The sequence below is a fragment of the Haemaphysalis longicornis genome, unplaced genomic scaffold (assembly GCF_048455015.1).
Source record: "Haemaphysalis longicornis isolate Haplotype H1 unplaced genomic scaffold, Haemaphysalis longicornis Haplotype H1 scaffold_10, whole genome shotgun sequence".
Taxonomy (NCBI): domain Eukaryota; kingdom Metazoa; phylum Arthropoda; class Arachnida; order Ixodida; family Ixodidae; genus Haemaphysalis; species Haemaphysalis longicornis.
This window is the reverse complement of record NW_027526204.1, coordinates 103,564,376-103,586,307: the sequence shown is the minus strand read 5'-3', so window position 1 is coordinate 103,586,307 and position 21,932 is coordinate 103,564,376. Positions and strand designations below refer to the sequence as shown.

Sequence of the window (21,932 nt, the reverse complement as noted above, 5' to 3'; positions counted from 1 at the left end):
TTCGGCGCATACGGGAACAAAAAAAAAACACTGCATATGCAAAATTCCACACGGCCATATATATTTTGACTTATACATGTTCTGTTAATTTTTTACCACTGTGTCTGGTTGTCTCTCACCAATGACGCAAGAGTATACCGAGTTCGGAACGTCCACATGCTCTCGAAGGTCTGGGATCCATACGGAGCTGTGTGCAAAAAAAGAAATCGGGCCCTCTTTTTTTTTCTTTACAACGCTAGGAACAATGTCATTGTTCTCTACGACGCGGCTGCTTCGTAGTTGCGACTGGGACTCGCATTGTCGTAAACTTGCGACGGCCATATGTGAAGCAATAAACCCGAGCACGGCTTTAGTATAGAAACCAACCCCTTTTTCATCGAAGCTCTCGTGGCAAGCACTGCCCCGGGGCTTTTTCAATGTCTACATCATATGCAAAAAGCTTGTAACTCATGTTTTCCCAGTGGCGTTTCAGCAAAGGTGCGCTTCGCACGGTGGAAGTGATAAACCCAGTGTATCGAAGAAGACTGGAATATTATTCTACTTCGTTTACAAAGTCTGGCAAACAAGGATTTTGACGGTTAAAACGGTCTCTTCCCGTTTCGTGAAAGAGGTAAGCTGGCTACTGCTGTTTCGAAACTTCAATAACGTAACATACTTTGTATTGTTAATACCCGAGTTTTCATAAAACTGGAAAAAAGATTGTGTTATTTTCATGGCAACGAGATTTTTGTTATTTGTCATAATTTTTGCCGCTCCGTTGTGAGTTTTCATCCTTATTTGCTATTGTAGACGAGTTTATTTGGCTTTTAGCTGCCCATCCCTTGAAAACAGTAGCTAAAAGCTCGGTCAGTTACGTCATAACTGCGCAGTTTGAAAGTAACCACTACCGTGAACGCTTACCACTTCATTGCATGTAACTTCGAGTGGCAACTCGCCGTCACAAACAGGGTTAAGCGTATCCAAATGTCGCCCCGACCTTATACTTTCCCCATTGATCAAACCCAGTGCAATGCTACAGTGTGCAGTAAACTCATGTTCAGTGGAAGGATTTCAAGTGCCTGCTACTGGCAATCTCAGCGATTGAATATTTCCGTGTTTTGTAACATATTTACCAACATTGCGTTTATTATCGCCTTATGCCCAGAACATATGTCGACTTTATTATGCAGCTCCTGCTGAAAATTCAGGGCTATTCTCAATTACGTCACAATTGAATACATGACGGTGACAGCGCGTCGATCTTATATCGTAAGCTTACCAGTATCCGTAACCCGCTATAACTATTGTTCAGTCAATTCATCACACACACACGAGGTAGCTGAGTAGGCACCTATTTTTTTTTTAAAAGCGATCAGGTTTAGTGTTCGTCGCCATGACTCGCAATTCTCGAGATCTTCACATGTGCACATGCTATCAGTGCAACCGCCCGAACATATCGGTACTTATGATCATGTTATTTTTTTACATAAGGTGGTTTATATTATTTCTGGGGACCGGACACATAGTTCATCCGCTCCGACTCCTGCACGCATAACTAGATGGTCCTATACAATTATTATTGTACCCCTTAGGTCCGGTTTTAATATTGTTAGTGGCGATGCCCATTAGGGGCTCGGGCTCTCGTCGTATCGTCGTCGTCTCATTTCATCGTCTATGTAGTCCCGGTACAAAAACATCGGGACCCTATTTGATGCCTCGCTCTAGAATGTGACGCGTAATAAAAGAGCACACCGGGACACTCGTCTTCCAACGCCTCGCGCTAGACGTTTCGTGCTTCAAGCAACGCTGTATAGTTCTACTCCCAATGTTTTTATCTCCGTGGGCAAAAACTCCATGGCGGCAAGAATACATTTCGACACTGCACGCTTCGCCTCTCCCCAGGTTTCACGTTAGTGGGGATGGCCGGGCATTTTTTAATTCTCCTACTCATGCGACTGATTTGCCCGACATATAGTGAATTTTCCACCTCGACAGCAATTCACTAGATTCCTCACGCTGACCAAAGGCGCGGAGTTTGAACCTGAAGTATGGAAACATGGTGCTTTGCGAGTGGCCGCACACTACTTCACGAGTGCTGCACTAGATGGCGCAAGCATGCCTCCGCTGCGACCTCACAAGCAGTAACTTGCACTCGGAAACACCGCAGAATCACTAATCCAAACAACGTTTCGAAGCAAAACTAACTTCAATGATGAGTAATAATTGCTCAAGTGCCTGCGTGGTTTTCTTTCCGCTAACAGAATATCTGTGTAATGAACTTATTTGTTAAATCACAGAGAAGATTCGGTGCTAAAATGTTTGATAGAGAATTGCGTATTGATATGTTCTGAACAGTTTCTTGCATTTTTGTTTTTACCACTTCCATCTACCCCTGCAAAGTCTCGCAGGCACAGACAGCAGTATTTGTAAACAGCGTAACTACATAACATCAACAATAAACAATGACCTCATTTTTTGCAAAGCTGCAAACTATGATTTTATTCTAGATATTCTTTTCTCATACTCATTCTGACATTCGAACCTAGATTAAAAGAATACAGGGCGTTTCAGTGAACACTTTCGAAAATTCGTGTAGGTGGGCTTTTCAAGAAAAATAGGAATTCTCATAAGGAACAAGCTATCAGGTTCGGCGGACGTCAGCAGTTAAGAGAAACCTGCGCATTACATAGTTAATTAACTAAAACTGTCTAATTAGCTTTTTAATTAGCGAAGTTTGGTGGTTATTGCCAATGGTGAGTTTGTAGCCATGGAGACGACGATAACCGATCAGTTTTTAGAGCAAAGAAAAATACACTCTGTAAAACCCTGCAGCCCGCCAAAATCTAGTATTTTCCCCCCATGAAACCGAAACGCAGCGCACATGGTTTGCCAGAAGTCTAGTGCAAACGCAGCATCCGCTGATGACGTGTTGCAGTGACTGTGTCGCCCAATTCAAGGTGGCTCTGGCGATTCCCCACGCTAGGAAATCAGCTGATATCAACGCCATCGCCTCCTGTATTTTTTAATGATCAACGCTCACCTCATACCACGGCTAGCGTTATCTTTTCTTTCGTTGGTAGGCGCAAGAAAGAGGCTAGCCATTGCCCACAACACGGTCGCCCGTTTCGGGAGCCCTAGTGGGCGTTGGTGAGAGTTTTGCTTTTCTTTTTTTTTATTGTCTCGAGCACATCTGATGTGGCTACCAGACGTGCAAGATGTGAAATGTCACCATCCATTTATTTTTTTTTTTCGTTAGGTTTATCTGCTGTTCGTTTATAATCGCTGCGTGTTAGAAAGCGCATCAGGCAAAGGAAAGGTTTGATTGCTGGTTGAGGAGGGATTTCGCGGCTGTGGCTGCATGGTGAGGCTTCCTAGCTAGGGAAAATTGCACTTACATTTCGAATTGGCCGCCACATTCACTGAAACACGTCACCAGCCGACGTTGCGTTCGCTCAAGATTTCCAGCGCTCCTAGAGCGCCGAGTTTAGTTTTTGAGCAAAAAACAACGGCAGGTTTCCTCGCGGTACAGAGCTTTAAACACCGACTTTTTCGTTGTTTTAAAATTTATATGAAATCGTTTTCTCCGGGGCTACAAAATCACCATTGACAATGGCCACCAAACTCCGGTAATTATGAAGTTCATTAGTAGAGTTTAATTACCCACGTCCGCCGCAGCTAGCAATCTCTTTCTGAAGAGGGTGTCTTTTTTTCTCGAAGAGCCTATTTTTAAGAATTTTTGAAAGTGTTCACTCAAACCCTGTATATTCAGATACCAGCAAGCGATGGTACACGCATGCAGCTGTGCAAGGCAGTTCCGCGTGTTATGAACTCATGATATTGCAGCCATGAATAAATGCTACATGCTACGGATTGCGAGAGGGTTCTTCCTTGATCCCTATGCGGTCCCGTAACCGTAGTAAAACATTACAAAGAAAAGACAAGCGTTATGTATGACTACTGCCCAAACACATATCCATCCTATCTAACAAAACAGCAGCGTAATGAGTGGCTAACGCGAAATTTCGGTTTAGGCCTGAGTAATTTTGTAAATGGCAGTTGATAAAGGAGTTTGATAAAGGAGTTGACAAAGGAGTTTTTGATAAAGGAGTTTTTTGATAAAGGAGTTTTTTGATAAAGGAGTTTTTGACTTCACAATGTTTGTGTCACTGCGAATCTGAATGGCCATTAAGCCTATTTTGCACTTTCGGCTAAGAAATGTGAAGCAGAAAAAATAGATACCTGATTTAGTCGAAATAAATGTGCCTGATTTCATGCAGCCATGAGAACTTCGCTGTCAGAAAAATTTATTTTCCTACACAGCGAAATCCTGAGTCTTCAGAGTTAAGCGAAGTGCATTGAAAGTTCAATTTGAAAACGATGCCCGCTTGCGCAACGCGAAAGACGCGAGTTTGCGGCCTGAACAGAGTATAGTGTAACTGAACGCGCTCTTTAGAGCCCACAGGCACTCATTGATAAATGCCAGGTTGCAGCAAATAGCTTTAGCTTTTTTTAGTGAAGCACATACCTCCTAAACAATACGTTGTTGCGCCGTTAAAGCCTTCTTGCAAGCGCGACAGATTTTATTGTGCCCACTATACGTTAAAATTGTCTCAAACCCCAAATTAAAGCAGCAATATATCGCGCAGTTCCACAGGTGCGAATTACGATGTGCTCTTTGTTCAATGGTCATACAAAAAAGTGACGTCCGGGAAGCATGCGATGAAATTTTTTGCTTTTAACGCCCCACATTCTCGTTTCATTTGGAAGAAACTCAAGGGTGATTCAGGAAGACTTCACTTAAAGTGTTAAGTGACGATATGGTTTACGTGATTGCTTGCGGCACTCTCGAAATGATATCTACAGATTTTTTTCGCGGTTTCTTTTTTCCTCGTTTAGTCATGGAGCGCCGCAAAATACCGTCTACCACAAGTATACTACTTCTCACTCTCATCTTGATGGTTTACAATGCCAAAGGTTCTGAATGGAGGGCACGTTGCCGCGGAATTCAAAGGTAAGAATGCGACTCGGATCTAGTAGTGCTATGTCAAAAGAAATATTGAAAAAAAATGTACAATATTTCGGAGCTAGAGGTTTCACCCCATTTATACAATCATAAAAACATGGAAATTTAAATTTAACGATAACAAAAAGGCCCCCAATACGTCGTTTGGTAGCAGTACCGATTGCCTTGCAGCAGCGTTCACAAAACATGTGAAGACTAACCTAACACGAAAACGGTTATGTACCTGACCTGGTCACATGCTCAAAGTGCACAAATAATTTTCTTTTTACGAGCCTGTAAGCGTTTTGGTTGTGCTATGTTCCCAGGCTAAACCTCCACAAAAATGGCTATTTTAAGACCTTTGCTGTTTCTGTATTACTAGTTTATTTAACATTACATAGACATTTACCCCTCCAAAAACCCAAGAGTGCCCTATTTGCAGCTTCGAAACGAGTAAGATATTGCTTTATGATTGACGTTAAGGTTTCTCACACATCGGGTGATACCAAGAAAATTACAGCTTATAAACCAACACTCAAATTACAGTCATTTTTTTAAACAACAACATCTGAAAGAGAGACGGGGGCAAATGAGTGAGTGGCACCTTTCAATTTGTTGTATCATCTGCCGCAGCGTATGCCTACGCTCTACGTTCGGACGTTGTAGTCAGAATATTACACGTTGTTTTCAATGGCGCTTGAATATTATTCTGTTATTATTTGATAGTTACCAGCTCACCTCGTGATTTGTGACTCGGCCCGTTGGTGGATCGCACATTGCCTAGTAACAACGCCCGTCAGGCTCCGCTGACACCGATGGCATCAGGTGTGGCGACCCACAAAGAAACACCAACAGTCCATAACACCACTAAATTAGCAGGTATAGTTTTTTATATTGCGGAAACATAACGAAAGCAATTTTTGAGTAGAAAGTACGAGATGCATCTTGAGGGAACTCGTAGCTGGACTGCTGACCCTTGTGAGTTTTGATTAAAAAATTACAAACACATGAACACACGCACCAGCGAACAAAAATATAGAAGAATCTACGAAGATGTTCAAAGAGTCTAACAAACTCCTTTTTATGGTATTTATAGACTACAAAGAAGCGTTTGGTTCAATAGACACCGAGGGAGTGGTTGAAGCACTGAGAGATAAGGTAGGCGACGAGGCGTACGAAGGGCTTTTGGAGGACATTTACAGCGAATGTACAGCGAAAAGCGTAGTTGGAAGTACCATATAAAGAAAGGATTTAGACAAGGAGACACCATCTCATACAGCATGCTTAGAGGGAGAAATCAGGAAGGCAAATAGGGAGAAGCCAGGGATACGGGCAAACGGGTAATACCGGAGACACTTGAGATTTATGCAAGACATCCTGTTGTTCAGCAAATAGGGAAAGGACCTGAATGCTTCAGGAACTGTAGTACAAAAGCTTAGCCGTAGGTTTAAATATGAATATAAATAAATGGGGAGTAATAGTAAATACACACATGACGAAAGCGTTCCCTTCAACCTGGGCCATTAAATGCTAGAACGCGTTGCTAAATATAATAACCAAGTTCGACTAACAAACCTTTTCGCAAGCGCTCTGAAGTACTAAACAGTATAGCTACGTGTGTCATTAAAAACAAAGGTATCCTACCAATACATGCTCTTACTGACGACTTATGGGTGTGTCATCTGGGCACTTACTGAACACCTCGAAGGAAAGCGCCCTACAAGAAATTTTCTTAAAACATTCGAAATTGTCCTAAGCGTACTCGTATATAAAAATGGTGGCAGTTAGGCAAACCAAATTTTTTCGTAGTGAACACGAACGTTCCCCAGACATTTTTATGCTGACCACGGGGTCTTGAAAGGTTCCAAGAAATAAACTATTTTCCTGATCATGCCATACGCGTTCATTCTAACTAACACAGAATAAATCAGCCACACTACACGGCGTTTGCAATTGACATAATTCCGCTAATTATGCATCGCATTCCTACACAAATTCCACAAAAGATCATTCTAATTTTTCCCCACATTAGAACCCTGGTGGGGTGAAGAGTCCTGGTATTTACCAACGCTTATACCATATACCTGAATATACAATTAAAAGCTTTACCATTCCTTCTTAAAGTTGAGAGAACCGCGAAAGCGTCCAACCAACCCAAACAGCAAACGAAGAACGAACCAATGCTACAATTTTTTTCCTCACTAAGTAAACGCACCTACAAATGATCTAAATGTATAACGATAAGAGGTTTATGAAATAACGGTGTACTTTTGTGCCCCTTCTTCATACTCGATGCATGTATTACCTTATCTAGAACCGTTCCTTTTTCGCGATTTTCAAGTGGCCCTTTTGACAAAATTAAACCCGGTTTCCCACACGCGCCGTGTATCGGGAGATCACATCACAGCTTTCGGGTCGACCAACCGGTCTATGTTAAAATGCATTACCTTTTTTTTGAGCTGTTGGTGCTGGCCATAATATGTGCGGAGTGCGGCGTCATCGGGAAACCCCGGGCATAGTTACTACTGCCGGTTACCGCGCACGTCAACACGCGCCTTACGAGATCAACAAGGCGTAGTCCAGGCTTGCGCGTGGCGCTCGCAAACGAATACCAAGGAAATAGTTCACATGTGTCCACGCCTCAATGGGAAAGCACAAGACAGCTCGGCCTACACACTCCCAGTTCGAGAAGCTGGTTGCTGCCGGTTTTAGCCAGTGCTAACGCATTCCACTTAGGGAAAAATATGAAAGCCTGCGGACGAAACGATCCGGACCCGCCAGTCATGAAGGTGGAAGACAATGATATAGGTGGATATGACGATTACTACTGCTGGCACAGTGAAAAGCCACGGCGCAACATGTAATTAAACAATTTCAAACCTAATGCATTGCGTGGTGGTGTGTCCTTCAGTGCTTACATAAAAAAAAGTCCTCCAGCTTCGCTATGGTTCAAGCCTTGCGCGACTTTGTCCGAGCTTCGCCAATTTTTGACATAACACCAGTAGCCACTCCAAGAAAGTCTTCGCTCAAAAAAACAATTTAAGACCTAAATATCTTACGAAAAACTTTTTTCGCTTTTTTTTTCAGAGGTCCGTTCAGGGAGCTCCTGTTCTACCCGACCAACGACAGCCTCGATCCACGAACCGTGTTATCGATGCAGGAGAAAAGCCGGGTCTGCTTTCCAAGCCCCTGTGACCACCTGGAGGCGTTTTCCGGATTCATGCGCGTGGGCGGAAACACTACAGCGTTTCTGTTCTTCCTGCACATTAAGGCGGAGGCAAGGGCTTTTTTTACTTTTCGCTCTCTGTGCAACGAAACCGTACCGATTTCTCACACTGCTTGTGATTTTGCGGTGGGTTCAAGAAGCGTTCGTGCTCAAAAACCACATGTAAGGTTTCTTATTGAGGGAAACGACTGAAGTTTGCTCTGCACCGTAAAATTTCGCATTTGGGGTGTGCTTCTGCTACCCCCAAAAACAATATTCTTTAGGTAGCAAGCAGATAAACACTTCCCCGACCCAAGGATATTATTTTAAACCATGGATTGCAAGTGTTTAGTTAAATATGGGTAATCACAAACGAAATGTGCAAACCTTTTTAAATCACACGGCTGCATAATCATTTTTTCATTTTTTCAACTTTTCATTTCTGAATTTCCAGATATTTACTTCGAACAGGGGGGGGGGGGCGGGGGAGGGAAGGAAGGAAGGGCTTGCCCAGTTTACTGGGCGGGAATTGTAACGATATGGTGCCTTAGGGCCTTTCTGTTGTTTTTTTTGTCTCATTCCACAATTTTCCTTTCATACTTCTCCGTGGCTCTCTTTCCCACTAACTGGTCCTGCGGCCGACGTTCTCACCTGCAGTCCTCAACGAAAGTTGCCACCCCGACGATTTATAGGCTTATGTTACCATTTTCTGGCTTTCTGAATAAATTCACGCGCTCTCATTTCTTTTCTGTCTCATCAAATTAACAGATTCTAATGTATTGAATTATGTGTTGCTTTTAACTAACTCAGAAAATTTAATGTGACCAGTTTCGACTGTGCTGCGGATTTCAACCACTAGAGGAGGCCACAAAAATTACCATTCATAACGAACCGCTATCTACCGCAACGAGAGCCGAAGCTTTCAATTTGTGCAAGCGCATGTCGTCCTCAGACCCACCGCGGTGGCTCAGTGGCTAAGGCGTTGCGCTGCTGAGCACAAGGTCGCGGGTTCGATTCCCGGCCGCGGCGGCCGCTTTTCTGATGGAGGCGAAAAGCAAAAACGCCCGTGTGTACGAGATTTCGGCGCACGATAAAGATCCCCAGGTGGTCAAAATTAATCCGGAGCCCTCCACTACCGCGCGCCTCATCGCCTGCGTTGCGTCGGTGCGTTAAACCCCACAATCAATCAATCAATGTCGTCCTCAGTTTAACCACGGCCCCTCGATGAAGCGCATGCAACTTGCGTGAGCTTGATCAAGGGGCCGTGGGTGAACTCACCACCACGGTGCCTTTCTATTTGATGCGGAAGAAATAAAATAAAACTCGTACGAGGAATTTAGCGCGACTAATACAACCTGCAGCCTACTTAGGGCCTGCTCATAGAAGCGCTTTATAAAGGTGATTGGGAGAAATTAGGGCAACAAGTAAGTAGAAAATATTTCAATCACTTTGGATTTCCGACGGCTCATTGGGTCAGAAAATTAAAAAAACAGCCCCAAAATTTTTGTGCTCAAAATAAAATTTGTAGTTGCCTGATATTGTAAACAGACGGCATATTGATTAACGTTGCGCTATCAGTTGTAATTCTCATTTTTACCCTCATTGGTTCTAGAATTTAAGAAAAATGGCAGTAAACGCGTTTGCTTGGAATAAAAAAAGGAGGACGGCAAGGGTTCAGACGGACGTGCCCCAAGAACGAGTTTGATGCCGCTACAGGTTCTCAATAAGTACAAAAAAGTGGAAGGCTCAATGTTGACATCTACACTTAGTTTTTTTTTTTCGATTTTTTCATTCACAGACGGACTCTAGCAAAAAGCCACTCCTACTCTGGCTTCAAGGCGGCTTCGGAAAGTCTTCGTTATTTGGCCAATTCTTGGAGAATGGCCCTTTGGGTATCGACGAAGCTGGCAAGCTGTATTACAGAAATCACACGTTGATTAAAAGGATGAACATTATCTACCTGGACCAGCCAGTGGGAGCCGGATACAGTTTCGGAAAGCAACCCCGCACTCTCGAAGAGGCCGCCGTTCACAACATGAGATTTCTCCGGGGGTTCTTGCGACTTTTTCCCGAATATCGCAAACGGGACTTCTACATCGCCGGAGAGTCGTACGGAGGTAATGCTTTACGTTCTCAAACGTTTAATATTATTTTTTTATATTCATTGTTCTCTATCTATCTAACGCTGTGACATGAATATTAATGCGCTACCGAAACACTATCTCTGGCGATTGTCATATTTGCCGCTTTAGACAGTCACGTTATTTTTCACAAGCGACTGCTAGAAAGATTCGTGACGCAAAAAACTACAGTCCCCTAGAGCAAGATTACTCTTGACGTTTTTTTGGGATAAAATAAAACAGCCTTCCTATGTTTTTGAGGCAGGAATAAATTTTGAGGCAGGAACAACACCAAATAAGATTATGCCTAACCATCGTGAATAATTTTTTCCCGTGACTGCAAAAATGAGAGACACGTACATATGTATAGGCCTACGGTAGCCGTGTGTCATAACCGAATTCTGCAAATCAAAAAATGCAGAAAAACAAGGGTAATATCTCTGAAAAACAAGAAAATCTTTTATTGAGGGAAAAACACCTCCACGTGACACCTTGATAACCACTCCTTCACGCGTGTAATATTTAAAGACTCTAGTCTTTCTTCAGCTACTTCAGTCAGAAAATGCCTGTCTGTCTGTCTGTCTGTCTGTCTGTCTGTCTGTCTGTCTGTCTGTCTGTCTGTCTGGCCCGCTACAGTTTATCTTAGCCCTCGCTACTTGTTAACTTCCTGTAAGGTTAGATTTACCTTTTGCTACTCGTTATCTCCCTTTATGGTTCATTTATTCTACAATGCCTTTTGTTGCAGCGAGGTCGGCGACCGCGCTGGCCCACAAGGTCTTGACCGGAAGTCCCTACAAGCTTCCCCTGCGCTTGAAAGGAGTCATGCTGGGAGTCGGCTTTCTCTTCCCGATCCTAGACATCGTCAACTCCGCCGATTACCTCTACTACTCCGGCATTATCGACGAGTGTGGACGAAAGAGATTCGACCAACAGTTTAGAGTCATTAAAAATTATGTGAAAAAGAAAAAGTACGAGACGGCAGCCGTCCTCCTACGCGAAACCGTGTTCAACCTGCGTCGTCCAGACGGCAAAAGCCTCTTCCAGAAGCTCACTGGCTTCGAGCATCACGGAAGCATCAAGACGCCCACAAGGCCGAAGGTGGCCCTGGCATATTTTCGTTACGCCAACAGCACCGCATTCAAGAGGAGGATTCACGTCAGGTCCTCCAGGGCTCTCGACGGCACCAGAAGCGAGGTTTCGATGCGGATAGCTCTGGGAGATTTATTCGTTGATGTGCAGAAGATCTTCGAGTTCGTCCTCAACAAAACGCGTGTGCTGTTCTACACGGCCGAGTTCGATGACGTATTCCCTGCGGTCAACCTTGACCGGTGCTTCAAAAAGCTGAATTGGCGGGATAAAAAAGTTTTCAAGTACGTACACCGGACACGCTGGCACAAGCACGATAACGTCTCCCTGGAGCTGTTGGGCTACGAAAAGACGGCGGGAACGCTCATGTACACAACCGTTCTTTTCGGCGGCCATTTCATCTCGTTCGACAGATCGGAAGTTGTGAGTGACTTGTACAGCCACTTCTTGGACTTCCCCCAGGTAACGCCCAGGAAAAGGAAGGATCAGGACAGCGGTGCCATTATTACCAAGTGCTAAAATATTTTTTATTATTTATCTGTGGAATTCAAAAGGGAACACGGCGTTAATTTATAAATGTTGATGATTCCCGCATTTTTTTCAGGCATTAACATTATTAAGCCTACTCTTTGTTTTGCCCTGCTCACAGCAAGAAGAATGGATATAAAAGTATTAGTAATAATTAGTATTAGTATTAGTATTAGTTAGTATTCGTATTTTTAGTATTTGGAAGTATTAGTATTAGTATTAGTTAGTAAAAGTATTAGTATTAGTATTAATATTATCCCCAAATTCCGTTCTACGATAATAACGGCACGTGGAAAGCTTCTTTGAAATTTAATAACGTAACGTGTGTACAGAGCGGAGAACAAGTTACAAACAAAACTAAACAAAGGGTTCGAACAAAAGAAGTGATGCTGTGAAGCTCATCTCAACGTCATAGCGCGCTAGTTGCGTAAGAGGTCGTTTAATTAATCTCGCTCTCCGATTACAGCCATGCAATGTTTTCCACACGGCATAAACATCAAGCTCTTGTGATTCTTCTAACGAACGTCAGTGCGCGTCCAGCAACGATCACTTTTCTGGGAGGAGCTTAGAATCTGATGCAGTACATTTAGCCCGCAAATTGTTCTCTGAGTTTTAAATCATTCCATTAACAAAGAGCACCAGGAAATATCACGCCTCTGTAAGCTTCATAAATAAAAAACACGCAACTAGCCGTCTTGCTTTTGTTCCAAACACAGCTCCCGTAGCTTTTGGTGCGGGGCCTTTACAGAAATCATTGCATTTTACAGGATGTACATACGGTTTGAATCCACACCTTTTCCTGTACACTGCTTGTCCGTTGCTTGCGCTATTGCTTTGCCGTAGCAACCTCTATTTGTACAGCATTTACGTGTTTTAAAAAGCGGAAGTAAAATGCCCTTAATTACTTTGCTAACTTTCCCGTAGCAACATCTGCGCAACTTGTGGCGAGTACAACTACTTTAGTAGTTGAAATCGGCCATCTCGGCTCTCGGTGATAGCAGAAAGTGGAGAGTGAGAAAGAGAGAGAGTAAAACTTTATTAGAGCAAAAGGTAGTGGTTGAGCCACCGCTCCAATGGGTACCCTAGGGATTAGGCTGCAACCCTGTCTGAGAGATCTGTCAGCGTGGTTCCAGCTGGCCAGGCGAAACAAAAATATGGAAAACGATGCTAACCCAAGGACAGATAAGAGCCTAGGGTTTCAGCCATGATACGCATAGTAAATACCAGTCCTTTAACGATTACTTAAGGCAAATGTGCAATTCCTTCGGCACCCGCTTGCGAGATGAGGTCAACAAAACGCTGCGTCATTCCGGACGATGTATGCATAACCTTGTACACTAGATCGATGTGCAAATAACTTATCTTAAATATAACGACGACTTCTTAGAGAAGCAGCAAGTAAAGATGGCTTGGATACGACTTGTAGTGTTTGTTTAGGCACAAGGAAAAAGCGGACAACTGCGGGGCTTGTAAGAAGCAACTGCCCGGTGTAAACTGCCCTGGGGTGGACGTCGTCTTCACCAGGTCTGTGATAATTTACCCAGAGTGCATGCCAGACTGGCAGAAAAATACACAGGTAATGTCGGCGCTGAAGAAAACACGTCCGTCTGTCGTCGGTCGAAAGTGCACGCTTCGGCGTCGCAAGCGTGTCGCATGCTGTGCTTTTTGCTATGAAATTGGCAAGTGTCTCGGGTTTTCTTTTCTTTGCGGACACCAGAAATTCTGAATACGTTTGGATATCATGCCTGCTGTTGTCGGTGTTTTACATGTTCCTCCAACAAGGTAAAAATTTGGGCTGGTTGGTTCATATTCAAAGACAGCAAAACAGCTCAAAGGACGGGGCAAGGAAGCGCTTCGCCGTGGAAGCGCAGCGCTTTGTCCTGTTGTTCTTCCCTGTCCCGTCCTTTGCGCTATTTTCCTGTATAGATGTATTTCATCCGGGGTCCTCTGGTAGGCTTTGCGATGGGACCGCTAGATATGCAGTCTTCATTCAAGAGCTGAGTCTCGGTCCAGTTCTTCTTTTAGAGCTGCCGGAAATTTTATACCTGCGGAGCACCTAGCGTCTCTTCGGGCTATGTTCTGATTTTAGACCATACCCAATCGACGAAACTTTCACAACTTAGTCGGTTCGGAGTCTCCGAGCACTCATAACGAAGGAGCTGCCTTGGGGAACTTATAACTGAATAGAGGCTTACTGCCCTTTTAACGCACGGCACGCTTTTCATGAGCGGCAAAAGTAGGCAACAATTAAATCTCACTTACTGAACACAAAACCAGCCACAGCCAAGCGCACACGATAAAAAAAAATTGTTAACTGGAAGTATTCGGCTCTGATAGCCTACCGGGGCTACCGATTGAGTCATAAAGAAGTTTGCGTCGATGGATGAGACTTTAGCACCCGCTTCATTTTCTGCAGTGGGGCGATATACAGGGCGCTGAAAGTGCCCCCATATTGCTAAAATTCAGAAATGTTTGCTCTCATAAAAGAACATTTTCCAGCACCAAACTTTGTAAAAACGAAGTTTCGAGAATTCATAGGCCTGGCATTTTGGCCATGTCTTCTAAGTGTGGTATTGACTGCATAATACCAGACAAAAACGCGATTTTCTGAATTTGAGACCATGCCCAGTCGACGAGCATTTTTTCTAGATATATCAAATAACATTGCTAGGTAGCGTCATAAGTTAAAAATTTATAAACAGGAAAGAAAGAAATTTTTTCTGAAGCAAGCCCCATATCAAAGCCCAGTTCTATGGAACAGGAGCAAAATTTGCATTTCGCCCTAGGAGTGCACGACATTTTACACATTTTCTCCCCACGGCCCTCTTTGGCACTGTCGTACAAATTGTAGATGAAGATTACGAAGTGACAAAACTTTTATCGGCTCAAACGCTCCGACGAAGTGCTCGTCTTAATATTAATCAGCACCTTGAAATTTTCGCAAAAATTCAGGGTGTTCTACCGCAACTACATGAACAGCAGCGAGTAGTACTGGTGACAGTTGCGGCAAGGCGCCCTTATTACAGGCACGATGAGACTGCCGTCTACACCATAAATCATTGTAAAAGACTTGAAAAAACAAGTTTGCAGAGCGTTGCAGCTAACTTTGTAGTTAAATAAGTAGCACCCAAGCTAACTATTGCCGTAAGCAGTCTTCGTGAATAACTAGCCACCTCTCATTACTCACAACGCTGGAGTCGTTGAACTCCTGATGCCAGCTTATTTATAATTGAGCAATCGAAAGATTATGAAGTTTTAAAATTCTTTATTTTCAACGTAAATATGACCTTATTAAGGGGATGAAACAGTAGATACAATGGTTGTGTCATGTGCTCAAAGAAGTACATATGTTTATTTCTTGTTCTAACATAATTTGTGGAATTGTAGCTAATGTGGAACAAACCAAAGGAGTGGGCGCCACTAAAACAGAATTCAGAAAAATAATCTTTTATTTTATTGCTGGAAATATTGCTGGAGTATACTAGAGGACATTCATGAGTGAGTGTGCACCTGCATTTCTACCACACATGGGAAATGTATTCAAGCTGACGCTCCCTATTCCCTGAGGAGCTGGACCACCCTTTTGTGCCCCTTTTAAACCTACTTACCACCATGACGTCTCATAACGGTAAGATAGCGCTGGCGTCTGTAGTGGTCGAGTTCCCGTTGACAACGAAAAAAAAATTCGCAGTAGTGAACTGAAACGAAGGTCAAGTACTAGAGAATGCGCTTCAAGAAAAATCAGATAAGGTTCAGCTTAACGTATAACCGGCAAGGCAGCTAGACAGAATGCCGTATGTCGAGTATGTTACACGCATACGACGTTGTTCTTTTGGCCGATTCCACATCGACATGCAACTTCGGGCAAATATCTGCCGCCAGGAAGCTACCGACGTCGGGTCAGAATTAAGCACAGTTAAATCGGGAAAGACCAAAACCACAGGAATCCACTCGTGTCAACAATGATGCGTCAGAAAAGAATGCGTCATAGCCGCTGTTGCTTTCAACGACAGTAGCTTTCTCGCATTATAAGTGCAGCATGGTAAAATGTCGAGATTAAATTAATACAATAAGCAAGGTGAACTGCTGTTTTAAAAGTGACGAGGAACAACTTAAATTTGAAGTAACACCAACACAGGCTATCATCAGCACAGTGCCCGGTGAGGGTGTAACGACTACGAAGTAGCGTGAGAAATTTGGAAAAGATTGGTGAATTCCAAGCTAACATTGGCCAGTACCGTACTTTGCTTAAGATCACTCAGCCTATCAGCCCTGCAAGGCTGATAAACTGAGTGACGCAAACGAAAGAACGGCAAGCTGTTTGTCTCTAGACGCTATATCAAAATAACCGTCCAGGCAGTCTAGGGGTATGAATGTTGGATGCCGCTTGAAGTCTGAGAAGTATAAATTAACGTATATTCTCGGGAGCGGTTACGAATGAGGTAGTACTGTAGGTGTGGAGCTGAAGTGTTTATGTACAACCAGGGTCAGAAGTTTACAGGAGGCGATTTCTACTTTCAACGTTAATTTCTCAGCTGCCTTGTGGCTCGGCACTTAACTTGGATTTGGAAGCGGAGGGGTGTCATTTCCATAAGCGTAGCAGGAGCTTAGCCCTCACAGAGCAGTGAAATTATTGTTGAAAGTCAAAATCGCCTCCTCTAAACTTTTGACCCCGGTTGTACATCTGCATAAAAATCGTGGCTCGCGTTTAGGTAAAATATAGAAGGATGACTATGAAATGCCGTACGAACAGGGAATGGCCAACGAGAACGAAAAAGAGCAAAAGAGAAGCGGAATAGATAGAAAGAAACAGCTGGAGAAAAAATGGAATCTGAAATGTAATTATAGGTGCAGCGGGCAAAGAAGTTTGATATGAGAAAGAAAAACAATCCCTCGGTAACACCGAGGGTAGTCCTTTTTTTTAAGTTCGAGCACGTTCTTGCATAACAGTGAGCTTCCAGGGGCTTTATACCCAAGAGAGGGCTGTTCTCTGGTCTGTAGGAAAAAACATTTTGTTAGACTGTGATACTATTAGTTCAAATCTATGTAATAGAAAGTTCCGCCTTCCCGAATATAGAAGAAGTAAACTACAAAGCCGTTGGGATGACTGGAAGGACACTGGAACGTTCGGGCGAGGAAAAGCAAAGGAGAGTATGTGACGTTGAATATAGCTACCCCCTGTTACGAACAAAACTAAATTTAATAAAGGCGGTTGTCGTTCTTGGGCTACTTAAACGCGAAAATTTGGGTCTGTCCGTGTGTCTATTTCTCTGTCTGTCTGTCTGTCACTCGATGCAGCCAACCGTCCAAAGTGAAGCAGAAGTTCCACAATAGGTTTATATACCCACAGCCAAATGTAAACGTTTAATTCCGGTTGCAATGTTCCTACTTATAAACATTGTTGAACAAGAACAAGAAATCGCGCAAATCTGTGGCATAAAATCAATACATAAGCGATATTCGCAGTGTCCTTTAATAAAAAAAAAATCATTGATGCTTGATTTTCGCGATAGCGGATCAAATATTACATCCACTGCAGAAAAAATAATCCACTCCGTCACCTGCTGTCGCTTGCGCCACTATAGCTTCTGGTGCCATTTTAAAAAATCAAACGGCAACGGTTACGACATGTTCTACTAGATTGGCTCCACGTTCCTCTTGGAACGCACATGGAGAAGGGAAATGTGGTTCTAAAAATGTTGAAGTAGGGTGCCTCGATTCACAGGCGTCTCCGCCGTACGGCAGCGCTGTCATCGAGGCGCCCGGGCTGGTGCAGTGAAACGCGGTAAATTTAAATTTATTTGAGCACACCTCCAGCGTGTTTACATTGGCAGGAACGCGAACGGAGAGGAACAGCACGATAGGTGAACAGGAAAGCTAAGGAAGGCACTTACTTAGCACATGTCGACGAAGGACGCCAGTCTTTCGTTGACATTTGCAGCAAAAGGAGCAGATACGCTACCAATGTTTTCTTTTTATTCACAAATTATAAATTTATTGTAAAAAATTATTTTCACAAATAATTCTTTTTATCTGTAGCAGCTATAGAATTAGTAGGGCGGTATAATCTAGACGTATGATACTGCCCTTTACGTTTTTTTTTCACGTTACGCCGTAGTGTAAAGCAGGTGTCGGCCACCTTTTGAGTTGGAGGGCCGAGGTGGGAGCCGACGCGGCGGAGAGCTGCACGGTAAGTAAGGTGGGAGGGGAGGGGGCTTGGAAGGCAAAGAGCAATATTTCAGCGAATACATAGTAAACTTTGACAATAAGTGGCAATAATCTGGATAAGTACGGGGGGGACAATGCAACAGTAAGCGATCAATTCTATGTTCTTCTCCTACGTCTAACCCCATTCGAGGTCGAAATTGGGGTGTCGACCTTCAGATAGAAAGTGTTAGGAGTAGGGATGAGGGTTCTGACGACCCGCTGGGGGCCGCATAATACTGCCCCGCGGGCCGCAGAATGCCGACCCAAGGCATGAAGCAACGAACCCGTATGTAATTGTTCGACTATCCCTGTGTACAACAATGCTTTTTTTGCGTCCGTGAAAATTATAGCAGCTATTAGGGCTTCTTGGTGCTGCTCCTTGGTGTTTCCCTGATAAATGTGGGCTATCTCTGCGTACAATACTGCTGTGTGGGTTTTTTTGCGTCTTTGAAGATGTTTTTATAGTATGTATTCATTGGTGTATTTTCAACTGCTGTCAATACAGGTTCACCACCTCGTCAAGTAACTTCTTGCAGTAGCCTTTTGCAGCTGCTCCATCCTTCTATCTGAAATAAAAAATAAATATTTCTCTAAATTCATTGATTGATTGTTACAAGTTACGATATCAATCAGTGGCCTCCCAAGAGCCTCCCAAAGTGTGGCCTCCCAAAAGTGTGAGAACGAACTTTTTAAGTAATGATGCGAGCGAATAAATAAAGACGTCTGCATGACATTGGAATGCGTTACGTTCATTCTATTCATTTTCGGCCCATCCCGAGGAGGGGCATTTCCTCTATGTGCATATGTAAATGAGGCCATCGGTTATATGACCCTGACCACACATTTTGTCTACCGAGAGATAGATCTGGGTTTGGCAAATTTGACCCAATTTTCTGGATGGGCATGTGTCTTGTATGAGGATGTGGGTATGACTCTGGTCTGGGCCAGCAACGGCTTTCCTTTTGATGGGAAAGCTATAAATAAATGCCCCATTACACAAAAATCCGGCTCTGACATGAACGTGCGATGGTTTCAAAAATGACATACGGCGCAAGAAAAACACTAGTAAAAAAGGAAACATTGCGAATTAGCGTCTGTTTTTTTAATCAGAGGCGAGTCTGCCACACGTTTCCTACGCCACTACCCACCGTCAGCGGTGAATGCGATGGGACTTTCGACTGAAACGTGTGTTATAAACACGTACTGAGGTGAACAGGAGTAATTCAAGTATGCTATTTACAGAAACATCAAAACTCACCTACGCTAACGGCGTATACGTATGGCTCACAGGGGCCAAGAAGGTGGTGTTTATCTGAGCAGTGCGTTTTCAGGCATTATTCAATTCCCAATTTGGAATTCCTTCGATTTTCTGTGTTTTTATCTCGATGCTCTTCGTCGCCGTTGTAGCGCGCTTTTTCTTCACTTATTTCATAAAAATCTAATCTAATATGCATTTTTATTAAAATATCTTGGTTACGTAATTAAGTCAACCTCAAATGTGCTTAAGGCCTCCTCTGCGCTAAACAATGCTGACACGTATGAGTCATGTCATCTTTTATTAGTAGTGTGGAAATGTTTTATTTTATGTATATATTTCGTGTTCACGATGTTTTTATGTCACTTATTTGTTTTCAAATGGGAGATAAACACGGCTCAACAAAATTTGACGAAAAAGGGTGATTTGGGGTTTTGAAAGGTCTTTCGTGTATATACTTGGTTTATTATCTGTTTGTCATGGAAGAAGCGTCCCTTGAAACTGGAAGTCACCACTGCTTCAAATAAAAGGTGACGGAAAAAGGGAATCCCAAAAATAATTCAAATTCACATTTCCTTGGTTTGAGCCACCGAAACAATACCTTGTATACGAGATTCGTCGCACCGGAGAAGTCTATGAGAGCTACGGAGTCAACGTATTGCAGGCTGCAGACCATTTCCGCATCTTTAAAGTGCGACGAAATATCCGCGCACGGGCGTTTTTTGCTTGCTTCCTCGACGCCAAAGGGCAGACGCCAAAAAGAAAATCTGGCCGCGTGTCTGGTTGTTTTCCTAAAAATGTCGTCCAAATACAACAGGGTTGCGGCCGCAATGCCACGTAACTCCCTGTCCCCTCCTTCCCTCCTACCCTCATGGTCTTCCGTTTCTTTTTCCCTCCTCTTACACCCCTCCCCACTGTCCCTGCCCTTTCTCTGTTTACTGTCCCTGAACCAACCATATATTATCCATCCTCCTCATTTTTCTACTAAGCCGTCCCCGTTCCTAAAGTGTCCCTCATCATTCACCTATTCACCTCCAATACAGCTTCACCCATCTTTACCTCTTACTCCTCACCTGTTGGACCTCCCTCTTTCCCAACCACCCCTCACTACTACCCTCTCCTTCTCCCAAAATCTTATTTCCCTCAAATTGTCTAACTACTCTACCTTTTTCCCCTTCATGTTCTTCCTTCGCTGTTCTCCTCCTGCTCCACTTCGCCGTCTTCCTCTCCCCGTTCTCCCCCTCGCCCTTCTAATGCCCTCGCTCACTTCTATCCGCACTCGCTCTCCCCTCCCTTCCTGCCATGGTTGCTACATTCCCGCTCCCATCTCTATATTGGCTTCATATCCTCTCACTCATTCAAATAACCTCACTACCCTCCGTTATCCTTTCTCTCCATCATCCTCTCCCTCTCCCCTCATGTTTTAAATCTACCCGTTCCAACTCCTCCACCGCGATATTATCATTCACCTCGGCGACCTTGCCTTCTTCCACTACATTTTTCCTCCTCTTCTCCCGCCTCACTCCCTCTAAACAGCTATCCCTCGTCACCTTCCTCCTCCCGCCGCACTCCTCTTTTCCTGTCCCTCACTCTCCTCCACTGACATCACCATCGCGTATTATTTCCCTCACCCTCCTTTCGACTCTCCCCGTCCTTCCTCACCTCAGTCGGACTGCCCCTTTTAACTTTACCGTAACATCCCCTAGCAAGGACCAGTGCCTCCCAGACTTGCGGGCGCCTCCCCCCTCCGCCACCAACAGTGCCGGTGGTCTCACCAGCCAGCACCAATGAGCGCGCAATTAAAAATGTCTGCTTCTCTCAGTGATTCTTCTACCCACAAGGTCGCAGTAGGTCAGTAACAGATATAATAACATCCTCGATAAGCCACACAGCTCCTTAGCAGCAGTATGGTTTTCCGCATTTTTGAGTGATATGCGTTCTGTGCGTGTATGACCCGGAGATACCAATAAATACGACTTTTTTCAATGGGAACCACCAGGAGACTTTTGTTTAAATTCTCTTGCAATAAATTTGCGAGGTTATAGCAAAAAAAAAGGGGTATCCGCAAAATTAAGAGGTCGAGGCAATGCTTATTCCCACATCCACTACAAGCACAATTTCCTTGCCACATGTATACTCGCACACAACACGGCTAAACGTAATCCATACTACTGTCTTTCATCCTCTCTGTAATAACTGCCAAGCCTCAGGCACACTGTACAATATTGTCGAGGAATAACAATGAAACCCAGATTTTACCCCCATTCCCAACCACTCACACGAGCAGTGGGAGAGTACGCTGGCCAGCTCCTGTCACGAAATGCCGCTTTTGCTGGGGGAAAGGGCAAAGACAGCCGGCCGTAGCAGCGGAGACTTGGACTGAAGACCCCCAACGCCGAATATGCTCCCTTTAACTCTGAGAAAGTCTCTCTCTCTCCCTCTCCCTCTCCCGAGTGATCCATTCCCGGCTTTTGGAGGGAACCAAAGTTTTCTTCAAAAGTGGAAAGAAATTCGACCACAGCAGTATGCCCGTTAACAGAGTTGCTGACG

The 21,932-nt window shown here is 43.9% G+C and overlaps 1 protein-coding gene across 1 annotated transcript; it reads left to right on the top strand.

The window, feature by feature from the left end:
• Positions 1–296: 296 nt before the first annotated feature.
• LOC144159009 (putative serine carboxypeptidase CPVL) lies at positions 297–11,970 on the top strand. The gene is made up of 5 exons (XM_077690236.1): positions 297–610; positions 4,876–4,990; positions 8,069–8,258; positions 9,985–10,303; positions 11,052–11,970. Exons 2-5 carry the CDS (start codon positions 4,878–4,880, stop codon positions 11,909–11,911), a joined length of 1,482 nt encoding a protein of 493 aa, XP_077546362.1. The 5' UTR covers positions 297–610; positions 4,876–4,877; the 3' UTR covers positions 11,912–11,970.
• Positions 11,971–21,932: the final 9,962 nt, after the last annotated feature.

Bases quoted from the DNA above. Each gene is read 5' to 3' on its own strand.
- LOC144159009 (XM_077690236.1), top strand. From the start codon at position 4,878: ATGGAGCGCCGCAAAATACCGTCTACCACAAGTATACTACTTCTCACT. The intron at 4,991-8,068 runs GTAAGAATGCGA...TTTTTTTTTCAG, and splicing joins CGTTGCCGCGGAATTCAAAG to AGGTCCGTTCAGGGAGCTCC. The intron at 8,259-9,984 runs GCAAGGGCTTTT...TTTCATTCACAG, and splicing joins TCCTGCACATTAAGGCGGAG to ACGGACTCTAGCAAAAAGCC.